The 22,337-nt window shown below is 39.8% G+C and overlaps 1 protein-coding gene across 3 annotated transcripts in view; it reads left to right on the plus strand.

Moving 5' to 3' along the window:
* Window positions 1-14,993, plus strand: part of LOC23687500 — a 46,927-nt gene extending 31,934 nt beyond the window's left edge. For 2 of the 3 annotated variants that reach the window (XM_021851137.1, XM_021851138.1), the window contains 3 exons: window positions 1,267-2,655; window positions 2,901-3,068; window positions 13,754-14,993. In XM_021851137.1, the coding sequence (XP_021706829.1) occupies window positions 1,267-2,655; window positions 2,901-3,068; window positions 13,754-14,839 (2,643 nt within the window). In that variant the 3' untranslated portion in view covers window positions 14,840-14,993. The remainder of the gene's footprint in view (window positions 1-1,266; window positions 2,656-2,900; window positions 3,069-13,753) is intronic. The other variant, XM_021851139.1, reaches the window with a different exon arrangement.
* The last annotated feature ends 7,344 nt before the right edge of the window (window positions 14,994-22,337 follow it).

Here is a 22,337-nt window from a genome sequence, read left to right on the forward strand (position 1 = left end):
TAGGATTTGCGCTCAACACCGAATGTACGTACGACATGCAGATGTCAAAATGAACTTAGGCACCTACGTGATTTTCACGTAAGTGCGATAGGTATCCTCAGTAACAATTACCGATTCACTATTTGATGGTTATGAATGTCTTAGTGATCTTTATCTTAGTCAGGTAAAGTGGAGGCAAAATGAATTTGGAATGATCTACGTGATTTTTCACGTAGCAATGACGTTTGGATTTTTTTTGAGTGTAGGAATGAATGACGTTTGCATGATTTGACTAAAACGCGGGACGTTTTGCGGGACACTTTTCGGCGCAGGACAAATGTTCAAAATGCGGGACTGTCCCGCGAAAAGTGGGACGTCTGGTCACTTTAAATTATGGAGGAAATGCAAGAAACTTCATCGAAACATTTTAAAATCAATGCGACATTATTCTATTTAATAGAATTCATAACATGTTTCAGTTTGGAAACTATTGTGGTCAATAAGGGAACATGGTTACCGGATATTGGTTCCGGTAGGGACCGTAAAGGGCTACTGCTCAAAATTCATAATGTTTCACCCAGTTGTGATTAAATGTTTATTTGACAGACTCGGGCGCCATAGGGTATAACAGAAATTTTTCTTTAATTTTTACATTATTTCTTCTTTTTATTCTTCTTATACTTCTTCTTCTTCTTCTTCTTGACATAACGTCCACACTGGGCCTGCTGCTCAGCTTAGTATTCAATGAGCACTTCCACGGTTGTAAACTGAGAGCTTTCTTTGCCAAAGTTGTTATTTTCGCATTCGTATATCGTGTGGCAGGTACGATGATACTCTATGCCCAGGGAAGTTAAGGAAATTTCCATTACAAAAAGATCCAGGACCGACCGGAAATTGAACCCAGAAACCATCAGCATGGCTTTGCTTTGTAGCCGCGGACTCTAACCACTAGGCTAAGGAAGGCCCCAATTCAATTCTTGAAGGTATCCTCAACGAAAGTTATTGGTCCTATTTCTTATGAAATCTGAAATAAATCCCTAAATGAACTCCTGAGATATCTTCGGAGTAATATCTGTAGGAAATTTTGGGCAAATAAATTATTGTTGCGATGGAATTTCTGGAGAAAATCATGGATCATTTTAGCTAGCTCTATTCACGTTTAGTCTTCTTTCCTGTTTAACAGGGACAGTCAGTTATTAAATTGAATTCAATCAATAATCACTCATTTAATCACTGCCACTCTGTTTAGGACATGTGATATTAATGATGTGTTTTTTTTTATTCTAGCTCTTCCAGTTGGCGGAGGAACTGAAGGATCACGAGTGTACCGAGCGCAAATCGAAAACGGCGTATCTCCATTGTCCAAAGTGTTTGAAGGTTCTCTCGAACTCGTGGTCGCTCCAGCGCCACATGAAAATTCACAAGGACCCAAACGAGAGTGTCCTGATGAGCAGCATGGAGGAATCCTCCGACAAGCTTCTGATGGAACCCAAGGAGGAGACGGTTTTTGGAGACGAGATTGAGCCTACTGCTTTGGATGGGTTAAAAGCGAGCATGGATCCGTTGGAGGGTGGCAGCGGAGATGGAATGATGATGGTGGATGAAGTGTCGGATATGATGCCGGAACCGGATGCAATCCGGGACCAGGATATGGAACTGGAACCGGAGTTTGAATCAATTCCGCAGCCAACCGTTGTGGCGGTGCCCAGCTTGACAACGATGCCGATTACGAATACCAGTTCCAGTCAGGACATGATCACGGATGTTCAGGCCCCCAATGGCAAACAGCTGTACAAGTGCATTGTGTGCGCCAAGCTGTTCAAGAACCCAAATGCCTTGGAGAAGCATTTGAGGAAGGTTCACACCGTTTATACCGTTTCGAATGACTACAAAACCGAGAAGAAAGTTATGACGCAAATCAATCAGAAGAAGACTTCCCCCATTAAACCGGCAATCGCCAAGGCACTGGCCACTAAGTTGACCCAGAAGAGCAAGAAAATGGAGGCCGCGGCAGCTAATGGAGGGGAGCCAACAACGGCCACTCCCAGTGTTATAGTCACGCCGGAACAACCCGTTCATGTGCCACGACAATACAACAAGAAGAAACATCTGAATAAGATGACCATGTCTCCAAATGCGTCCAGTGGTATGCAAGTGGCCGTTCCTTCCGGAGCACCGGCCATCATCACCAACAACAGTCCGGGGTCAACCACCGGAACTACCCCCAACAAGTCTCATAGCATCATCATCATATCCAACCTCGAGTTGACCAACAATAACCTGATCGATACTAGTCAACTATTTCTTAACCAAAACACCAACGCTCTAGGCAATAAGATAGATCTTAAAGTATTAAACTCAACCGACAAGTTACCAAAGCTCGTGCCCATCTCGAATCACCACCAGCAGCAACAACAGCCCGCATCGACGATTCTTCCCACATCCGGCAATACGATTCCTTCGCTTCATCATCCGACCACCGCCAATCTGGATGGGCTCAACACCATCATCGAAGAGCCCAACCACATGATGGCGGCCGAACCTACAGGCGAAGCACAACTCCTTACGCTGTCCCCGATCAAAATCGGCAACGGCAGCGTGGAGTCGCAACAGCTCATCCCCGATCGGACACCGGACTCCGTCAACAACGGTTTCCTAAGCGCGGAGGAACTATCCGTAAGTACCGAACCGCACCGTGTTTGACTTGCCAAAATGCAGAAAAGCCCAGTTTGACCACTAACCCGTTATTTGATTTCGCTATCTATTTTCCTATTCCTAATCCGGTTCCTTCCATTGTACAATCCTTTGCGTTTATTGCTTCCTTCCTCTCGGCTGATCTACACGTGTCATTGTTGGCTGGCCACGCGCTTCACTTTTTGCTGTTTTGCTGCTTTGAAACCAAATGCTTTAACTCCGTATAGGTGGACGCTAACGATGCCAACAGCGCCACCAATAGCAGTGGTGGCCCGCAGTGCTTTGATGGCGATAGCGATAACAGCTCGCAGCAACTAACCCCGATTGGCAGCGGAGGAGGCGGCAACAGCAGCTCCAGCTACCCGTGTGAGGAGTGCGATAGGGTTTTCCCGAAGGTAATTGTGTTTTTGTACATTTGTTTGAACTATTTGAAAATTCCATGCTTTTTATGGCTAGTTTTAAGTTCTGATTGTAATATAGAATCGCTTACATGTGCATATGTGAATACTGATAGTCTTGTTGTGATACGTTGTTGCATAAGTGGGGTAAAATGCGCTTAATTTTTATCAAACATGACCTAAAATCTATCTACATATACATACCAGCAACAGAAATCCTTTGATTTTATCAACCGATTTACATTTACTGAGTGTAATTACTAGGTTTATATTTTAAATATGCCGAAATTTGATAATGATTTATCTTGTTTGCGGTCAATCATTCAAGTGGAAATTTTAAATATTACATATAGTCAGGTCTCCTATTAAACGCATTCCTATAACGTGCACTCCTATTACGCTCACTCCTATTAGACACACCAGAACGTTATAGGAGACCCAGGGCTTATGGGATTTCATCACTTTGGGAGTGTTGTTGAATATCTCGTATGCCAAAAGAGATAGCACAGTAATGTCTTCGGCGAAGTTTCAGTGCTAAGTACGATCTACCTTTAGGAATTGAGGATCATCCTTTTAGTTGAAAACTTGGCCGATAGGGGCGCCTTTTCTGATTTGCCTTAGTACCGCGGGGCAAGTGGGTAAATGGGGTAAGTGAAAACAATTGATATATTTTATTGAATATGTGAATTAACGTTTTAAACTCATGCGTAAACCTTTGAGGTCATTGAGAACATTACGATAGGTAAGAGATTTCTGAGATTTTTCAGCCATTATTGCATAATAGAGTGAAAAATTGTTAACCTGTCCACTGTTACTCCGTAACAAGTTGGCGGCGTACAATCTTATTTTAATATTTTCAGTGGAAAAAAGTTGCGGAAAATAATTTCCTGTACCACTTCTTAGTTGTCCTCTGTGACAGTTTCAAACTGCAATAAAAAAAGTTTTAGAATTAATTCGACGTAGACCTAAAAATAACTAAATTTAAACACCGTCAATTCTCTTATCAGGTGGGGCAAGTGAAAAGTTTATCATTGGAGATTGAATTTGTGTTTTCTCTTTAAGTAGCCATAAGTAAACATGGTTCGCAATTATCATAGAAAAATATAACGTGCTGATAATTCAAGAAACGCTATACTCAAGCGTTAAAAGCTATTAGAAATCATGGAAATTCTCTAAAAGATGTTGCCAAACATTACAATATCAATATGTCTACTTCGGGCAGCCAATTAAAAGGAAGACGTTGACTGAAAAGTTGCAATATTAGAGAACACACGTAAGTCTCGTGGAATGTCTATGTAAAGCTAGTTCAAAACATAAAAATGGGGTATAGGTCTATCCACATAAAAAAGACCCTAAATACGTTATTGAAGGATTCCGTTCGATTTCTCCCGAAAAGTTATCCGACGTCATATCCGACTTTCTCAAAAATAAATAACGAGCGGTGGAAATTCTACAGAGCAGAAATGCAATTGCTGTCCTATAATGTAAGAACTAACATTGGAAATGTTGCAGTTATAATGTTGTCGAATCATTTCAACTAACATAACTGAACAGAAGAAAATTGAAGTGAAAAGAATAATATTTTCTTTGTTTACATGTTACTTATGTTATTGTTCATTGGGAAGCCTTAACAAGTGTTAAAGCTAATAGAGATCGTGAATATAACTGTTAGTTTTTGAATTGATTGTTCAAAACGGTAAACTTTTCACTTGCCCCACTTTTGGGGCAAGTGAAAAGTAAGAAGACATTTTTCAAAAAAATTTTCTGTATTTTTTTCTTCAATTTTTCATAAAAATCAATTTTAGCATGCTACTTATATATGACGGGAGTCAAGCTAAAAAATATATACGTCCTTATTTGTTTCAGTTTAAAGTCTCTAGAATTGGAAGAATCTCAACTATGCGAATTCCATTACCCACTTGCCCCACGGTACCTTATATGAACCATGAGGGATAAGAATGCACAATTTTGTAGCATATGATATCTCTAGATCCTGATGTTTTGGAAGGTTGGTGTCTACGGAAGAGTTGTTCAGTAGCTCAAGGGCTGACATGCGGTGGTCATTCTGATACGGAATTACGCCACCTGGCGGCGCTAGTGGGCATGGAATTTTTGTTTTGTGCTAAGCTCAGTTGCCTGACCACTTAGAAAGATGGCGTCTTCGGCAAAGTTGCTCAGTATCACAAGGGTTAACATTATTTGAGCCGAAAGTTTCGACATTTTGATATCATATCGTCCCCTTAATGCTACAACTAGATAACTCGAAAATCAAAATTTTGAGATGTGCAACTTTGAAAGTATGACCGTTTAACAAGGTGATGGTTAATCGCAGTGATTATGATTTTAAAATAATCTTCAACTTGTGTATTTTGAATCACACGCTTAAGACCTGTGGATATTTTGCAGATCTAATTAAGAAAAATGTTTTGACATATTGAAGTCAAAAATTTCAAATTTCGTATCTAGTTGTAGCATCAAGGGGACGATATGTTACATTGTGCATTCTTATCCCTCATGGTTCATATACTGCCCATAAACGCATAATTGTCCCATGTGAATAGGAAATTCAGCAAACATGGGACTGACATGCGTTTATGGGCAGTATAGTGCAAATCAGAAAAAGCGCCCCTACCGGCCAAGTTCTCAACTAAAAGGATGATCCTCAACTCCTAAAGGTAGATCATACTTAGCACTGAAACTACGCCGAAGACAGTACTGTGCTATCTCTTTCGGCATACGAGATATTCAACAACACCCCCAAAGTGATGAAATCCCAAAAGCCCTGGGTCTCCTATAACGCAGATTCCTATTACGCCCCCCAACCATGTGTCTAATAGGAGACCTGACTGTATACTAAATGGACAAATTGAAGTGACATTTTCTAAAAAGTTACACGTCTTCTCGGCAGTGGTAGAAAGAATCATGCCGTTTACGCAAAAAGAACCAATATTAAGCAGGATTGTGCTACGGAGTGTGGGTTCGATTCCCGCCCCAGTCGGAGAAAACTTTTCGTCAAACGAAAAAATGTAAATTGTCTCTAAAAAAAATCAAATTTCAAAAGAGCGTGATTGCTGGGTGAGCAGAGTCTGTTCACAGCCGTTCTTTTATCCGTTCATAGCTATTTCTGTATATGTTTGGGTGGATTATGATTATAATAGGTAGATTAAATGGTTCCTTAGCCGAGTGGTTAGAGTCCGCGGCTACAAAGCAAAGCCATGCTGAAGGTGTCTGGGTTCGAATCCCGGTAGGTCCAGGATCTTTTCATAATGGAAATTTCCTTGATTTTCCTGGACATAGAGTAAAATCGTACCTGCCACACAATATACGAATGCAAAAATGGTAACTTTGGCAAAGAAAGCTCTCAGTTGATAACTGTGGAAGTGCTCATAAGAACCGGGGCAGGCAATCGTCAGATTCGTCACAGTGTGATGACGAAATAAAAAAAGACATCGTCATCCAGTATAATAACTCTGGCAGGTCGTCGTCTCGTCATCGACGAAAGAATGCACGACGAACGTCAATCCAAAATCGTCAACGAACAACTTTGTCTTCATTCCGTTCGCTCCCCTGTCTCAAACGAAGGAGGCGTTTATTGTATATTCGCTTGCTATGCACAAAACGGCGAATGCCATCCTAGAATTGTAGCTTGTATTGGCAATTTAACCCGTACTCCTCAAGCTTCAACAATTGTGCTTATTCTGCGCGGCGTGTGAGGTGACACGAGTCGAACGAGGTGACAATTGTCGACTCGCTCCCATTTGATTAACATTAGTCGTTTCACGTCACTCGTGGTGAGAGAGACTCGTCACGACTCACACGCCGCGCAGAGTTAGCACAAATAGCTCTGTTGGTAAGCGCGTGACGATGACGATTCAGAGATCGTTTGTTCAATTACGGACACGTTTTGTTTTTGTTTTATTTTTTATAAAAAGGCTCATAATCTATCGACGCCACGGTTCATATTTTTAGTCGGCTCAGAGCTCCCGAAGATTCGACCATAACGAAGGAGGCTTATTTGTTCACTGAGGGCACGGAACGTATGAGGTACACAAGATTTTCTTATGGAATAACGACATAAGAAGTATTTTGTTCTTCATTCGAAAATCTTATAAAATTCCATAACAGACTTATGAAACAATAATCATTACATAGACAGATATAATTTCATAAGAAACTCTTTTCGGTTATCATACGCATTGATCATTGGCTTTCATAAGACAATCTAATGGAGTACGATTTTCTTAACAATTTCATTCGAAAATCTTATGAATTACGTGGAGCGATGGTAATAACATAATTTTTACGATAGAGAATCATAAGCGCGCGTATGACAATGATTAGTAACACTTGTGAAAAACAGTCGACTTTCTATCGAAAAACACGTAACAATTTCATACGAATTTCTTGTGGAAAAAGACATAAGAAGCATCTAATGAGACTCATAAAAAAAAACTTGTGAACTTCCATCGATCATTGTGTTCATAATATAAATGGGTATAATATCATAAGATACTCTTATGAAGGATCATAAATATCAATTATGAAATTCTTCCCGACTATTATGTATTAAGAGAATCGCTCTTTGAATTTAGGAAAATAAAAACATTCATAAGATCTCTAATGATAACGACAAGAATTTCTTGTGAATATCGGACGTTTTGTGTTTCATAAGAATCTTATGAAAGAGAGAAAACCAGTCAAGAAATCAGTTCACAAGCGTTCTCTTATGAAATTCGTACGCAATTTCTGGCTCAGTGAATTCGTCATGACGCCGAGCCTTTGTGGCGGACCACTGCACAATGGTCCGAGGGCGGCCAAAACCTTAAAAATCAAAGTTGTTCTATCTGAACGGTAATATTTTTACCAACTTCCTCAACACTTCTGTGGTTCCAATCCAAAGTTTGAAGCAGATTCATTGGACTTTGAATTTTATACAGTTCCTTGAGTGGAACGTGGACATGATTTTTCAAGAAAATAATATTTGCGATCCATTTTTCACAAGCTACTTATGAATTTAAAGAGAGCTCAAGCCACAATGGTATCTTTAGAGAAGTTGTTTGTATATACATAAAATACACCTGAGTTAAATAAAAATTTTCTTTATATTTATACAGAGTGAATTAAAGTTAAAATTGTTCAAAAACATCTTATTTTTCATAAAAGTACCCTAAGACATTAGTAGCCCGCGAATGCCCGCGATGAGAATAAGTTCATTCGAAAGCTAAAAACAAGAGCTTTCAAGTAAGGTATAAATTATTTTGCGAAAACTTGCGATAGACCACGTTCAACGCGTTTGAAGGTGTACGGAGTGCAATTCTAATTGAAAAATAATAATCCAGTGAAACGCTAGTACGTGCATTGCAATCGCAGTAGCCATGAATTGCATCCCGAGAAGGAACGAGAAACTCGCTTAAATCTTCTTGTTCTTCTCTCTCGCGTTACGTCTCAACTGGGACAAAGCCTGCTTCTAAGCGGGCAGGTATTCTTATGAGCACTTCCGCAGTTATTAACTGAGGACTTTCTTTGCCGATTATCCATTTTTGCATGTGTATATCGTGTGGCAGGTACGATAATACTTTATGCTCTGGCAAGTCGGAAAAATTGACTATACCGAAAGATCCTCGACTGGTGGGATTGCAACTCACGATTCTCAGGTTAGTCTAGCAGAACAGCTGTGCGTTTACCGCTAGGACTCTCTGGGTCCCTATTTTGGTGCTATACCTTAATTAAATTTTGTCCACACCTTTATTTGATTTTATTATCTACCGACAGCTTCATTTTTTACCGCTAAAAAAATATTCAAATCGCGATTATTATTTTTTTCTCGATATTGTTGCACCATTCTTTCACAAGTTCTTAAAAAACTCTTTTAATTTTCGAATATGTGCCGATATTGATAACACTGCGGAACACGATTTTGTCTCATGCACCAAAATATCGCTATTTACTTGTATGCTATTTATTTGCTTAATTTGCCTCAGAACTCAAACTTCATATGTATGGCAATACTTATCAACAAAGTTCATAATACTTCAGATGCCCTAAAGTTATTTTTTGTTGGTTAAAAAAGTATTGTATTTTGCCATATAAGAGAAACGAAGAATTTTGTATGGAGACTGCAAACATTGTAAAAAAATCGATTTAATATAAATTTAACCGTGCAATTTCAACCAAATTCTATCTAATAATAGTTTAAGTCCTATTTTGCATGCTCTTAGGATTAGATCCCCAATTTTTTTGATAAATCATTGTTTAAATTTTAAGTGAACATCAATGAAACCAGTGTTTTATAAAACTTTAGCGACCTGTAGCTAAAAATTGTGATGTGCTGGAACATTTCTGAGAACGGCATTAGATTCAGCAGCCCCAAATCTACTAGGGACACATAATTTAATCCTTGATACACACAAAAATTTAATTTTTGTTACGCTGTGTAATTGGTCATCTGGATCCTGAGATATTCCAAAATTCCTTGGGGACCAACGCGTAGCCAAAACCGACGTAAATATCTCAGGCTACAGAATTTTTATCTTATTCGGATACTTACTCCTCAGAATGATATATTAATGCGAGTATGTTGTGAAAAAATGAAGCAATGCTGCTGCCGTATTTGAGTAATGAGCATTTATGTTTCTGGTACAACCCTGGACAAATAAAAGTCTTGAAAACTCTAAAAAACCTCATTTCGTATTTTTTAGATATCCAAAGAATACTAAACTGCCTTTCATGTTTTTTCCAGAGTAGCTCCTTATTACCTGTTATTGCATAGTACACATTTTATTTTTTTTATTTTTTTATTAATTGACCAAAAACAAAATTACCGCCAAAGACATTTTATATGGAAAACGTCGGTCAGCCAAGGAATATCGGAATATCTTCAAAACTAGATTACCAATGATTGATATTGACATGGATTCTTGAACTAGAAGAGTTTTTTGTGGTCTAGTGAAAAATGGTGCAAAAATATCGAGATACAAAAAAAATCGCGATTTGAATATTTTTTGGTAGTAAAAAATGAAGCTGCCGGTAGAGATGTTAAGATGGTTGAACGCAGTGCCGGATTTGGGCTTCGGGGGGGCCGGGTCAGATCTCTTTACGGGGCCCCTTGGTACTAAATGATCGGGAAAGCTTAGTATTATGAAAATAAGATATTTGGAAAGCATGTACATGAACCCCGTGCGCAAATCGAGCTTGCTGCTCTAGTGCACGCTACATGGGTATAAACAGCCACTAGTTACACATTCTCTTGTGCGCGTTGATAGTCATCATAAAAGTTTATATCCTTTGTAATTGTGAATGTTATATCAACTAGCTTTGTTCAATAGATTTTTATTGTTTAAAACAAGTTATTAGTTTGGCCAGTACCACGTAGTAGGGTAAATGTTGACAATAAAGAAAAATAAGGTTATTTTTACCTGATTTGACAAATTAACAGGAACTTACTTACTAAAATAATATTTTATACTTTGTACATCTTTATTACAGTGCACGTTGACATAAAATCAACAACTACAAAGAAAACAAACGTAGTCACGAAGCGTGCACTAGAGCAGCGAGCTAGATTTTCGCACGGGGTTCATGTACACCTGATACCTTTAAGGCCTTTGGGGGACTACTTAGCGTCCACGTAGGAACTTCAAAATTTTACCTGATTTTTTTCTTACCAAAACGAGCACTTTACAATAACGAACTAAAAACATTTCGCATTTTCGAAAAATAAGGGATGGCCTAGTGCCGAAGGCTAAAGTCTTAGTTACTTGCTTTATAAATTTAATGTTCCCGATATTAACAACAGTTTGGAAGAACTATGGCTCTAGTATCTGTAAATAGCCTATCAAGCGGAAATCCTGCAAAGACCATAGCAAAATTACCTTGATAATCTATAAGCTAATAATTTAAGAATCGGGGAAAATATAATTGTATAAAAATTCTGTAGATTATGGCCAAAATTATGATATATTCTAAACTCTTAGTGAATATTGCTATATTCAAACGAAATATGTGGATTTGGGACAAAACTGTAGTTAATTCTAAGCTTTTAGTAAAATTTGATATATTACAAGAAAACAAAGAAAATATTAATACAAATATATACAAATACAAATGGAAAAGTCTACAGTAGAATATGGAAATATCTAAATTCCGGTAGGATTTCAGATAGAATAGCTGCTTCAGTATTGTGATAGCGAAATCAGGAAAATCCACTAATTATCGAGTATCTTCGTCTTTTCAAGATCATTCCAGGACAAAGAGCACTGTAATTTTGACAAAAAGTTGCGACAGCTGGCTATAATTAACCCGCGAAAAGTTTTAAAGTTTTTGATATAACCTTGATGATTTGCATCAGAGAGGATTTTCATTGGAACTGGAAAAATGAGACAAACATCGTATTGAATTAGCTACTCACTTAAAAAAAACATAATCTCATGTCATAATATCTCTGTTAGAAATGGTATCGGATTTGTATTTTCAATTTAAAATCTTTAATCATTAATGTAAAAATAATTCATTGAACAGTATTCACTTCTCGGGGGGCCCCCTTCATCGGGGGGCCCGGGGCATTTGCCCCCTCGGCACCCCCCCAAATCCGGGCCTGGTTGAACGAAACTATTTTCTTCGACATGCAGCCTGCAGATAAATTGAAACAAATTGGAAAAATCATTTTCTACGTGGACTTGATTTTGCTGTTAAAACAAGTATGATAACAGACTGAAGCTATAGGCATGACAATCATGCTGAAACTGATTAATTGGATGATACTTACATCAAGGCAGGGTCTGAAATCTGAGATTTTTATGGACAAATGCGCATGAATTTTTCACATTTTTTTCAAACATCATATGAATTTCAACAGATATTTTTGAGTAATTTTTCCAATCACGAGTTTATGTAGAGCTTCCGTATCTTTGGATGAATAGTTTATATATTTTGTCAAAAACTCCACTTTAGTCTAGTTGTTTTTTCTATTGGAGTTGTGCATGGAAAAATTACTCAAAAATATATGTTGTAATTCAAGTAACGCCTAGCATGCTGTGAAAATTTCATCTCAATCCGTCAATAAATAACTGAGAACTAGCCTGCCCAAGTTGACCATTTTGTATGAAAGATTGAAAAAGTTGAAAATGTATTGTCCAAACCAGAATTTTCTAATTATCTGTCCAAAACAAGAAAAAAATGAAAATAAAAGTCCATAATAGTTCAATAGTGCATAAAATATGTCAAATATATTATTTCAGCTATTTTAAAGAGAGATTGGCCGACATTTGTTGAGGTTTTGGCCGACATTTGTTGAGGTTTTGGCCGACATTTGTTCTAGGTCGAACCACTGTGCACTGCAGCGAATCGTCATCCAACACTGGTTGAGTGACGATTACGATTCTTTTTTTAGTTTCGTCGACGACTTTTCCCATTTGACGGTGACGATTGTCTACCCTGAAAGGAACACTACGCTGAGAAGCAGTCTCTGTCTCAGTGAGGACGTTAATGCCAAGAAAATGAGATAGATTATAAACTAATGTACCGTCTAACGGGGCTTCTTTTGACATTATTTCCACATTCCTCAACTTTGAGGATTTGTAATCGTATAATTATGGATGGGTATTGATAATTCTTGCATATACTTAAGTTGTATATGCGCGTAACAAATGTGCAAAATATAAGGCAAATCCATCAAGAAAGAACAAAACTACTTTAACAGCGAAAAAAGACTGTCCATCAAGACAAAAAACGGGCTACTTTGGACATTTTCCGAAATTTTCAGGATTTGATAATAAAGTTATGTTTTCTCAAAAATTTCTAACTAATTCTATTGTCCATAGTAATGTTTTTGAACGTTTTTACATTGATAAAAAAAATAGAAAATTGCAAAGCTCGAAACAGTTTAACATTGCAGCGAAACATGTTATTCACAATTTTCAGTTTGCAGTATGAAACTTAAACTTTCAACTTTCTCTTAAATGGAACTATCAGTAACTTGATTTTTAAGTTGTCACAAACGAACGATTCTACAAGATACTGCGATGATTAAAGAGTTATGTAAAAAACTGTTCAACTGAATTGTTACAAGGACTGTGCATTTTATAAAGGATTCTATCAAAACTTTTGTTTCCTTTTATGATTATAAAATATTTGTACCTATGTATCGTAGGTATGTATTGTAACTAAGAGTTTATATTGTCGATTCTTAAGGCCACTTAAGGTCATATAAAATCAATCAAAGAATTTTCCTACCCAGTTATTCCAATACGAAGGACTTTATTGACTGCTACCATTCAAAGCTAAGTATTAATATTTCAATATCGATTTTGGGGCATTCACTACTGTTGGTTTTAATGGCTACCACGGTGGTCCGTTGAATTGGATTGATGTTGTGTTCCGTTAAGACCTGTATTCTTTCTAATAGCGAATTGCAATGATGCTTGCGCCACTTCGGCAGCTGAAGTTATTGACGATGTACAATTTTTGCGATAAACCTCTGATATATTTACGCCGTTAGAATCGTGCTGAAATCGCTCGTGATAAAATTAAGTAATACAAAATGGGGTTGTAAAAAAATCGAGAAACTTCTATACTTAATATTATTTGTTTGTCAGGCCGACGGGCCCTACACTAAAATTTGTATTAAAATTAACGTTTATTGTTCAAATATTTGACCTCATCTTCATATTTTCATTTTATCGCAGAACTATCAGCTGAAGCGCCACATGGAGATCCACGACAGTACGTACTACATGTGTCCCTACTGCGACCGGTCACCGCTGAAGGCGAAAACTTCGGTCCGGAAACATCTGAATACGGTCCACCCGGAGCGGGCACCTCCGAAGGAGGAAATGAACAAGTTCATCAGCACCCTAGTGGTCAAAGATGAGAAGATTCTACAAGAGCTGTTCGTTAAAAACGAGCGCAAAATCAGGAACAAGTGCGCCAAACAGCAGGCCAAGCAGCTGTTGAAACAACAGCAAGCGCTACAGCTGCAGCAGCAGAAGCAACAGCAGCGGTTGATGGAGAACAGTGTTGGCGTATTGGAGCATCAGCAACAGTCAAATGGTTCGGTAAGTCACGTGGTTCATGAGGTGGCGCACCCAGAGGAGATGCTGACTGCCTACCAAGGCACTCAGCAGAGTCAGACTACGGTAGGTGGCGAGGAGCAGAATGGGTACCACGGTGTCGAGCAGATTGCTCGTCAGGATGAGCAACGGCTTAACGGTGAGGATGAAAGCACCCTCAAGAGAAGGTCCGAGGAACAGCAGGTAAACCAGGCAGGTCATGGGGGTGGTCGTAGTTTAGGGGAGGAGAATAAGAAAATCAAACTCGTAGAGGGCGCTAGTGTGGGGTCGGAGTTGCGGTATATTGCCGCGGCTACCGTCAGTGGCAACGGGGCACTGAAGTACCTGCGTAAGAGATCACTCGGTGTGGGTGAGGGCAGTAGTAGTACCAGTAGTAGTCAGTCAATGCCACCCCCGCCCCCAGGGACAAGTACCAGCAGCGGTGCCCCAACCACGATCGACAGTCAGATCATGCTGGACAATCTGTTCGACAACATCTCGATCGAGAACTACGAGTTCGATGACAATAGCTCGATCCAGCCGTACAACTTGATCGACGAGCGGTTCAAGACGTCGTTCGATCAGATCCAGGAGAAATTGGACGCCGAGCTGTCCTTCGACGAGGAACAGCTCAAGTGGCAAAACAATCTGATGGCGAACGATTCGTCCAACGAGATTGGCGACAAGCTGCTGAATGTCGAGGAGAACATTATGTTAATATAGGGAAGAGATGCAGGCAGAGACTGATGCATGGTTAGAAGTTCTGGCTGCTCTAATTTTTAATCGACGTCAATTATGGTAAACATCGTCCTCCCAAAGTTTGGAATGATTTAGAAAAAAAAAATTGGCTGTGCACATGCCATTTGAAGTTTATATGGAGATTACTATGGAAAAGCGAAACCTTTTGTGTTGAGTCCTCTAACTTTTCAACATAATACAGTAAGGACCCGACTTTGTCAGCCCCTCGATGACAAAATAGGGAACCTGACAAAATCGGGTCATTGTATTTTGTTCCTATTTTTCAAATTTTGACGTTTTACATGGTTACATGGACTTTTAAGATGGCGATGGACATGGGAGTAGTCAGTTTTTTGATCAGGGGCTCCCCCTCCCTTATATTGGTAATATCGATTTTTAACACTTAATAAAAGGCATTGCCATTGCCCCCTCTGGCTACGCCCATGCGTGCATGACATCTAACATCATCATCAATTTTAATGTAAACGTGGTAAAACATGCCGATAACACTTTTTTTGACAAATTTAAAATAGGCTGACAAAATCGGGTCAAAAAGCTGACAAAATCGGGGGTAGACAAAATCGGGGGCAGACAAAATCGGGGGCTAACAAAATCGGGTTAGTACTGTATTCTGTTGAAAAGTTCAAAAAATTCATCTCAAGATACATTTTTAATAATAAAATCCCAGAATTGTCTGTCTGTCAGTAATACTTTTTCACCGAATAGGCACTAGATGCGAATTGCACTACAAAAGATTATTAATATGTTAGAACATTACAAACTGTAATTTCGAAAGACAAAAATACAAAATAGAGCACTACAACATACTACGTCATGGGCTAAATATAAAGTGGCCTATACAGAAGTCAAATGTATATTGATTCAAATTTTTAAATGAAAATGGATAATCATATATGTAAAAACCCAGAGTTGTCTGTCTGTCGCTATGAAATGTTCCATCAAAAAGTATCACTGTGCACTACAACATAAATTTTAGAATACTGAAACTTGAATAAATTCAAGTGTTAGACCAAAGACGAAATAAAGAACTCCATGTCCCTTGCAGTTGCCCAAAATTTTATGCCACATAAGGTAATAGAGCAAAATCAAGAATGCCGTTAAAGGTGTATGTTAGAGACTAACATAGTAGTCGGAGTCGGAGTCGGAGAATCGTAGTAGTTGACTACCAGTGTTGTTTGGGTAACCACTCGAACATATCTTAGCAACCACTAGTAACCTGACAATATAAAAGGCGAACAATTTTGCTACTCCTTCATTCTGTACTTACCATTCGAACAATAAACATCTAGTTTAAAAAGTACAACATTTGGCGACGAGGTTATCAAGAACTCAAGCTCAAGAGGAAGAATGATGCCACCTGGCGGCGACAGCGAAACTCTGATGCAGCAGATTGTTCGGCAGAACCAGCAGATGGCAGAGCAAAATGCGCGATTGATGGTCTTGCTGGAGCGCTTCGGTATTCAAGAGGGCTCCGCATCCGGCCGATCTTCAAGCAACCCGGAATTCATTATTGAATCTTTGGCATCGAACATCACTGCCCATAACTGCATATTTGTAACATTCGACAAAAGTAGGCATTGAGTAACTGGAGTACCAAGTGTGCACTTTATGGCAGTATGGGAGGAAACAAAAATTTCTAAAAATTACCAAGAACTCAAAAGTGCTTATTTGAGGCTGAAATTTGGTACAGCTCATATCGCATACTGGATGAATAGTCAGAAAATAATTCTGATAGAAATTTCTTTGCTACTACTTCACGAGGCTCATGTATAAACTCAATGTGACTGTTATGCGGTTACAGTTATCAATGTGACAAAACAACTTGGTATTTTTCTCGAGTTTTCTAGAACAATCTCACAGATTTCAGTAAGTTGATCAAAAGTATTCATGATTTGATAACTCTTCACGGTATTAACTCAAAATTGACAAAAATGTCGAATGTGACAATATGCAGTTATGGGCAGATCAGCGAGTTCGGACAATGGCCAGGTTTTCGACCGGTATTACCGCAAATACGAGGATCTCTTCCTGAAGGACGGTGCGAAATTGGACGATGCTGCGAAAATACGTTTGCTCCTAAGAAGCCTCAGCGTCAACGTTTGCGATCGCAAGGTCAATTTCGTCCTTCCGAAATATCCCCGAGAGTTCACATTCAAAGAAACCGTGAATCGACTCAAGGAATTATTCAGCATCCGGATTTCGCTCTTCAGCAAAAGGTACCAGTGCTTCCAGCTGACGAAAAACGATGCGGACGATTTTGTCACTTACGCGGGGACAGTCAACAAGTTCTGTGAAGATTTCGAACTGAATAAGTTAACCGCAGACCAGTTCATGAGTTTGATCTTCATTTGCGGACTTCGTTCCTCGAAAGACACGGATATTCGAACACGGCTACTCTCTAAGCTCGAAACGAATGCAGACGACGAATGCAAGCTCGAATCGCTTATTGCAGAATGTCAGCGTCTTCAAAACCTCAAACTTGATATCGCGATGGTGGAACAGAAGCAAACATCGGTGAGCTCCGTCTGCGCAATCAAACAGAAGAAGCGTCAGCCGGATTCGTCTGCACCGAAAAACAAACCAAGCGGCAAATCAACCAATCCGAAGACACCATGTTGGCAGTGTGGCGGTATGCACTTCGTTCGTGATTGCTCGTTTACCAAACACGTTTGTAAGGACTGCAAGCAAACCGGGCACAAAGAGGGCTACTGTGGCTGCTATTCGGCGAAGACATCCATTTAAAAAAAGAAGAAAAATTCCAAGGTCAACAGTGTTTTCGCAATCAACCAGGTTAGTAGCGAGTCCAGACGGAAGTTCCTGACTGTGACGATCGATGGCTCTGAAGTAACGCTGCAATTCGACACGGCTTCGGACATCACGATTATCTCTCGGAAACTCTGGAGAAAACTCGGATTACCCAAACTACTACCTACCACAAGGGCAGCAACAACAGCGTCTGGCAAGCCTCTCCAGCTTCTTGGTGAACTTCAAAGCTCAGTCACTTTTGGAGGTGTCACCAAAATTGGAAAGCTTTACGTGGCCAACAACGACCTCAACCTTTTTGGTCTGGAATGGATCGACTTGTTCGGACTTTGGAACATGCCATTGTCAACGATTTGCAATCAAGTTCACGCTGATAGGTCGAACGCAATACAGCATTACAAGGCAAGATTTCCCAAAGTTTTCCGGCAAGGTCTTGGACACTGCACAAAAACCAAGGTACGTCTGTTCCTGAAGCCCGAAGCTATGCCAGTCTACAAACCGAAACGTCCCGTTCCATTCACGTCAGTGGAAAAAGTCGATGCTGAACTGGACCGTCTACAAAAACTGGATATTATCACTCCGGTTGATTTTTCACAGTGGGCTGCACCAATCGTTGTGGTTAAGAAACCAAGAGGAAAGATACGGATCTGTGCCGATTATTCGACCGGACTGAACGCCGCCTTGGAATCAAACAACTACCCATTGCCAGTTCCAGACGACATTTTCAGCAAGCTGAATGGCTGCAAATATTTCAGCATAATCGATTTAAGCGACGCTTACCTGCAAGTTAAAGTAGACGACAACTTTAAAAATTTACTGACAATCAACCCCCACCGAGGACTTTTTCGATTCAACCGGCTAGCACCTGGAGTGAAGTCCGCTCCTGGAGCATTTCAACAGCTTATGAACATTATGATAGCAGATCTCAAGGGTGTAGAATCGTTCCTGGATGACTTGATGGTATTCAGCAAGACCGAAAAGGAGCATCATGAAATTCTCACTGCACTCTTTCAACGGCTGCAAGAATATGGTTTCATTCTTCGTGAAGAAAAGTGCAATCTCCTTCAACATCAAATCAAGTATCTTGCACATATTGTTGACGAATCTGGTTTACGTCCGGATCCTGCGAAAATAGAAGCTATTGTCAAGATGCCCCCTCCAAGTGACATCACCAGTCTTCGATCATTCCTCGGTGCAGTATTTTTTTATGGCAAGTTTGTATCGGAAATGCACCAACTACGGAAACCACTTGATGCACTTCTCAAGAAAGATGCTCCGTTTGTCTGGAGCAACGAATGCCAGAAATCTTTCGAGAAATTCAAAGAAGTACTCCAGTCAGACCTTCTACTCACCCATTACGACCCAACATTGGAAATAATCGTTGCAGCAGATGCATCTCAATCAGGAATTGGAGCTTGCATAATGCATAAATTTCAGTAGTTGCCCATGCATCCCGTTCTCTTACTGATGCTGAAAAACGTTACGGACAGGTAGAAAAGGAAGGCCTAGCTTTGGTGTATGCAGTCACGAAGTTCCACCGAATGCTACTTGGACGTAAATTCACTCTTCAGACGGATCATCAGCCACTATTACGAATTTTTGGATCAAAAAAGGGAATACCAATCCACACCGCCAATCGCTTACAACGTTAGGCACTGACGCTTCTTTGTTATGACTTCGAGATCAAATATGTATCCACCACCCAGTTCGGAAATGCCGATGTTCTTTCTCGTCTAATCAGTAAGCATTCAAGACCAGAGGAAGATTTCGTCATTGCTTCAATCCAGCTGGAAGACGACATCGAAGTACCTCTAGCAGTAAGTAGCAGTCGGGTTCCTTCCTGTTACGTTTGACATAGTTCGCGACTCAACAGTCAAGTGTCCTGTACTCCAGCAAGTAGTCAGCTATATCGAGAATGGATGGCCAGCCAGCACCAAAGACATCACAGACCCCGATGTTCGAGCATTTTACACTCATCAAGACGCGCTAGAATTGGTGTAGGGATGTGTAATGCTCTCAAGCCGGTTGGTGATTCCTGACACACTACGCAAACAGCTACTAAAACAGCTCCACAAAGGACATCCAGGAATGGAAAGAATTAAAGCTCTTGCACGAAGTCACGTCTACTGGCCAAAAATCGATGAAAGCATTTCTGATTACGTCAAGCGATGCGACAGCTGTGCCATGCATTCGAAGACACTTCCGAAGGTTCCTCTGCAATCGCGGCCGCTCGCACAGTCTCCCTGGGAACGCATTCATATAGATTTTGCTGGTCCAGTTAACGGATTGCACTTTTTGGTAGTAGTCGACGCTTTTTCCAAATGGCAGGAAATCAACATTGTACGATCGCCAACTACTGCAGCAGTAATCAATTTCCTGGATGAATCATTCGCTCGTTTTGGAATTCCAACTACCATCGTTTCGGACAACGGTACACAATTTTCATCGGCGCAGTTCGCAACATTCTGCAAGAAGAATGGAGTTCAACATTTGCGAATATCTCCGTACCATCCGCAGTCTAATGGCCAGGCTGAACGTTTTGTAGAAACTTTGAAGTCAGCGTTGCTCAAAATCAACAAGGGGGAGAATATCTCTGTATCATTGCAAATCTTTCTTCAAGCCTACAGAACAACCCCAAGTCGTGTCCTAAATGGTAAAACACCATCCCAGATAATGATTGGAAGAAACATGCGAACAGTATTAAGCTTACTTCAACCACGACAACCAGTGACACCAATCATCCATCACGAACAAAATGTCCAATTCAATCGGAAGCATGGCGTAGTACCTCGGAAACTAAAGGCAGGTGATACCGTTTATGCAAAGGTCTACCAAACCAATTCAAAATGGAAATGGGCTTCCGGAATCATCATAGAAGCTATTGGACAGGTGAATTACAATGTTCTACTGGACGACTGGCATGGCAGACGGAAATTGATTCGTTCACATGCCAATCAAATCAAGCACCGTTTTGATGAACAAACAGTACCTAGGAATTCAACAGTACCATCTCCATTAAGCATATTTGTGGATGAATTTGGATTACAAGAGAATACCGAAAACGCTCAACAAAATATGGTGGATATATACGCTTCTCCAGATTCTGAACACAATCCAGAAATTCCAAAGGATGATGATGAGGAAAATGAAGTTCAACCCGAGATTGAAGCTCCTGATGTTAACCCTCTGGAATCAACGCAGCGGTTCCAGCCAGAAGTTCAATTTGATGAGGAACCCTCCACAAGCCGCCCCAAACGTGTAATTCAGATGCCATCCAGACTAGAGCCTTTCCTGGTATTTTGGAAATAAGAAGGGAGGAATGTTGGAGACTAACATAGTAGTCGACGACCAAGTCGGAGAATCGTAGTAGTCGACTACCAAGCCAGTGTTGTTTGGGTAACCGCTCGAACATACCTTAGCAACCACTAGTAACCTGACAATATAAAAGGCGAACAACTTTGCTACTCCTTCATTCTATACTTACCATTCGAACAATAAACATCTAGTTTAAAAGTACAACAGTGTACTACGATCTGTCAAACTTGGGTACTTTTTGCAGTACCAAGGGACCAAATGCAGTACTAGAAGTGGTACCCAATCTGAACCCAAGCGTGATGCACCTGGTTAGACCATACCGCTTGTCTATTATTACACGTCGTTCTTACACATTTAAATAGCTTTTGTAGTGTTCTGTCATGTTAATACATGCCTTTCCGATTGCACTCTGAAATGTGTTGTTGTAATGTTCTAAATTTTGTGTTGTAGCGTAGTGGAATATTTCGGTAAAACATTTCACCGATTGGTGTTTTTTATGTACGATTATACATTTTCGAATTTCTGCAAAAACTCTAGAATAATCCTTTGACTATTTTCTTGTAGGTAAGAACTGTAGAAATCTTTTGAAGATCTACTGAAGAAATCAGTGAAAGGTTTACTGGAAAAATCTCTGAAGGATATCCAGGAATAGTATCTGGGAAAATTTTCAAAGTAATTTATGTGGACATTACTGGAGGTACTAGCGTTGGATTCTCTGGAAGAAATTCTGAATATATTCATTTAATTATTCCATAATAAACATCTGGAGGAATTTCTGAACGAATTCTCAGAAGAGTTTGTGGGAAATCTCTAGATGAATTGCTGGAGGAGCTCCTGAAAATATTCCAAAAGAGATCTCTGAAAAAATCACTAGAAGAATTTTTGGTGTTTTCGTATCCTATTCGTTCGAATCCACGGCCCACTTGATTTTGCTGGCGTAAACGAGAATGCAAAACGGTTTTCGATCGAAAGAGCATTCGAACGTAAACAAGAATAGGGGGATAGGCTCAAAACTAAGAAGATACGTCAATTTTTTAAATATTTTCAAACTTTTCTACTTTTTTAAAAAGGCATGCATATTTCAAGGATGTGTTATTCTAAGCAAACATTAGTCTACATAATAGCTTTCTTTTCTACTAATATATCATCTAGATTGGACCATGATTTCTCAATGTTTCGACTTTGTCCGGCACTGGGGGATCTCCCCCTATTTCACTAGAGTTTTCCAACAATCTTTATTCTATTTCTTCAGCAAATCCACCAGCAGTTCTACCTGTGATTCCATCAAAAGTTCAACAATGAATTTCTCTAGGGATTATAGGGTAAATTGGTATAATGCGCCCCAACCGGGCAATACGCCCCATTTCATTTTCAAGGGATTGAG

Source organism: Aedes aegypti, chromosome 3 (assembly GCF_002204515.2).
Source record: "Aedes aegypti strain LVP_AGWG chromosome 3, AaegL5.0 Primary Assembly, whole genome shotgun sequence".
In the NCBI taxonomy this organism is placed as follows: Eukaryota; Metazoa; Arthropoda; class Insecta; order Diptera; family Culicidae; genus Aedes; species Aedes aegypti.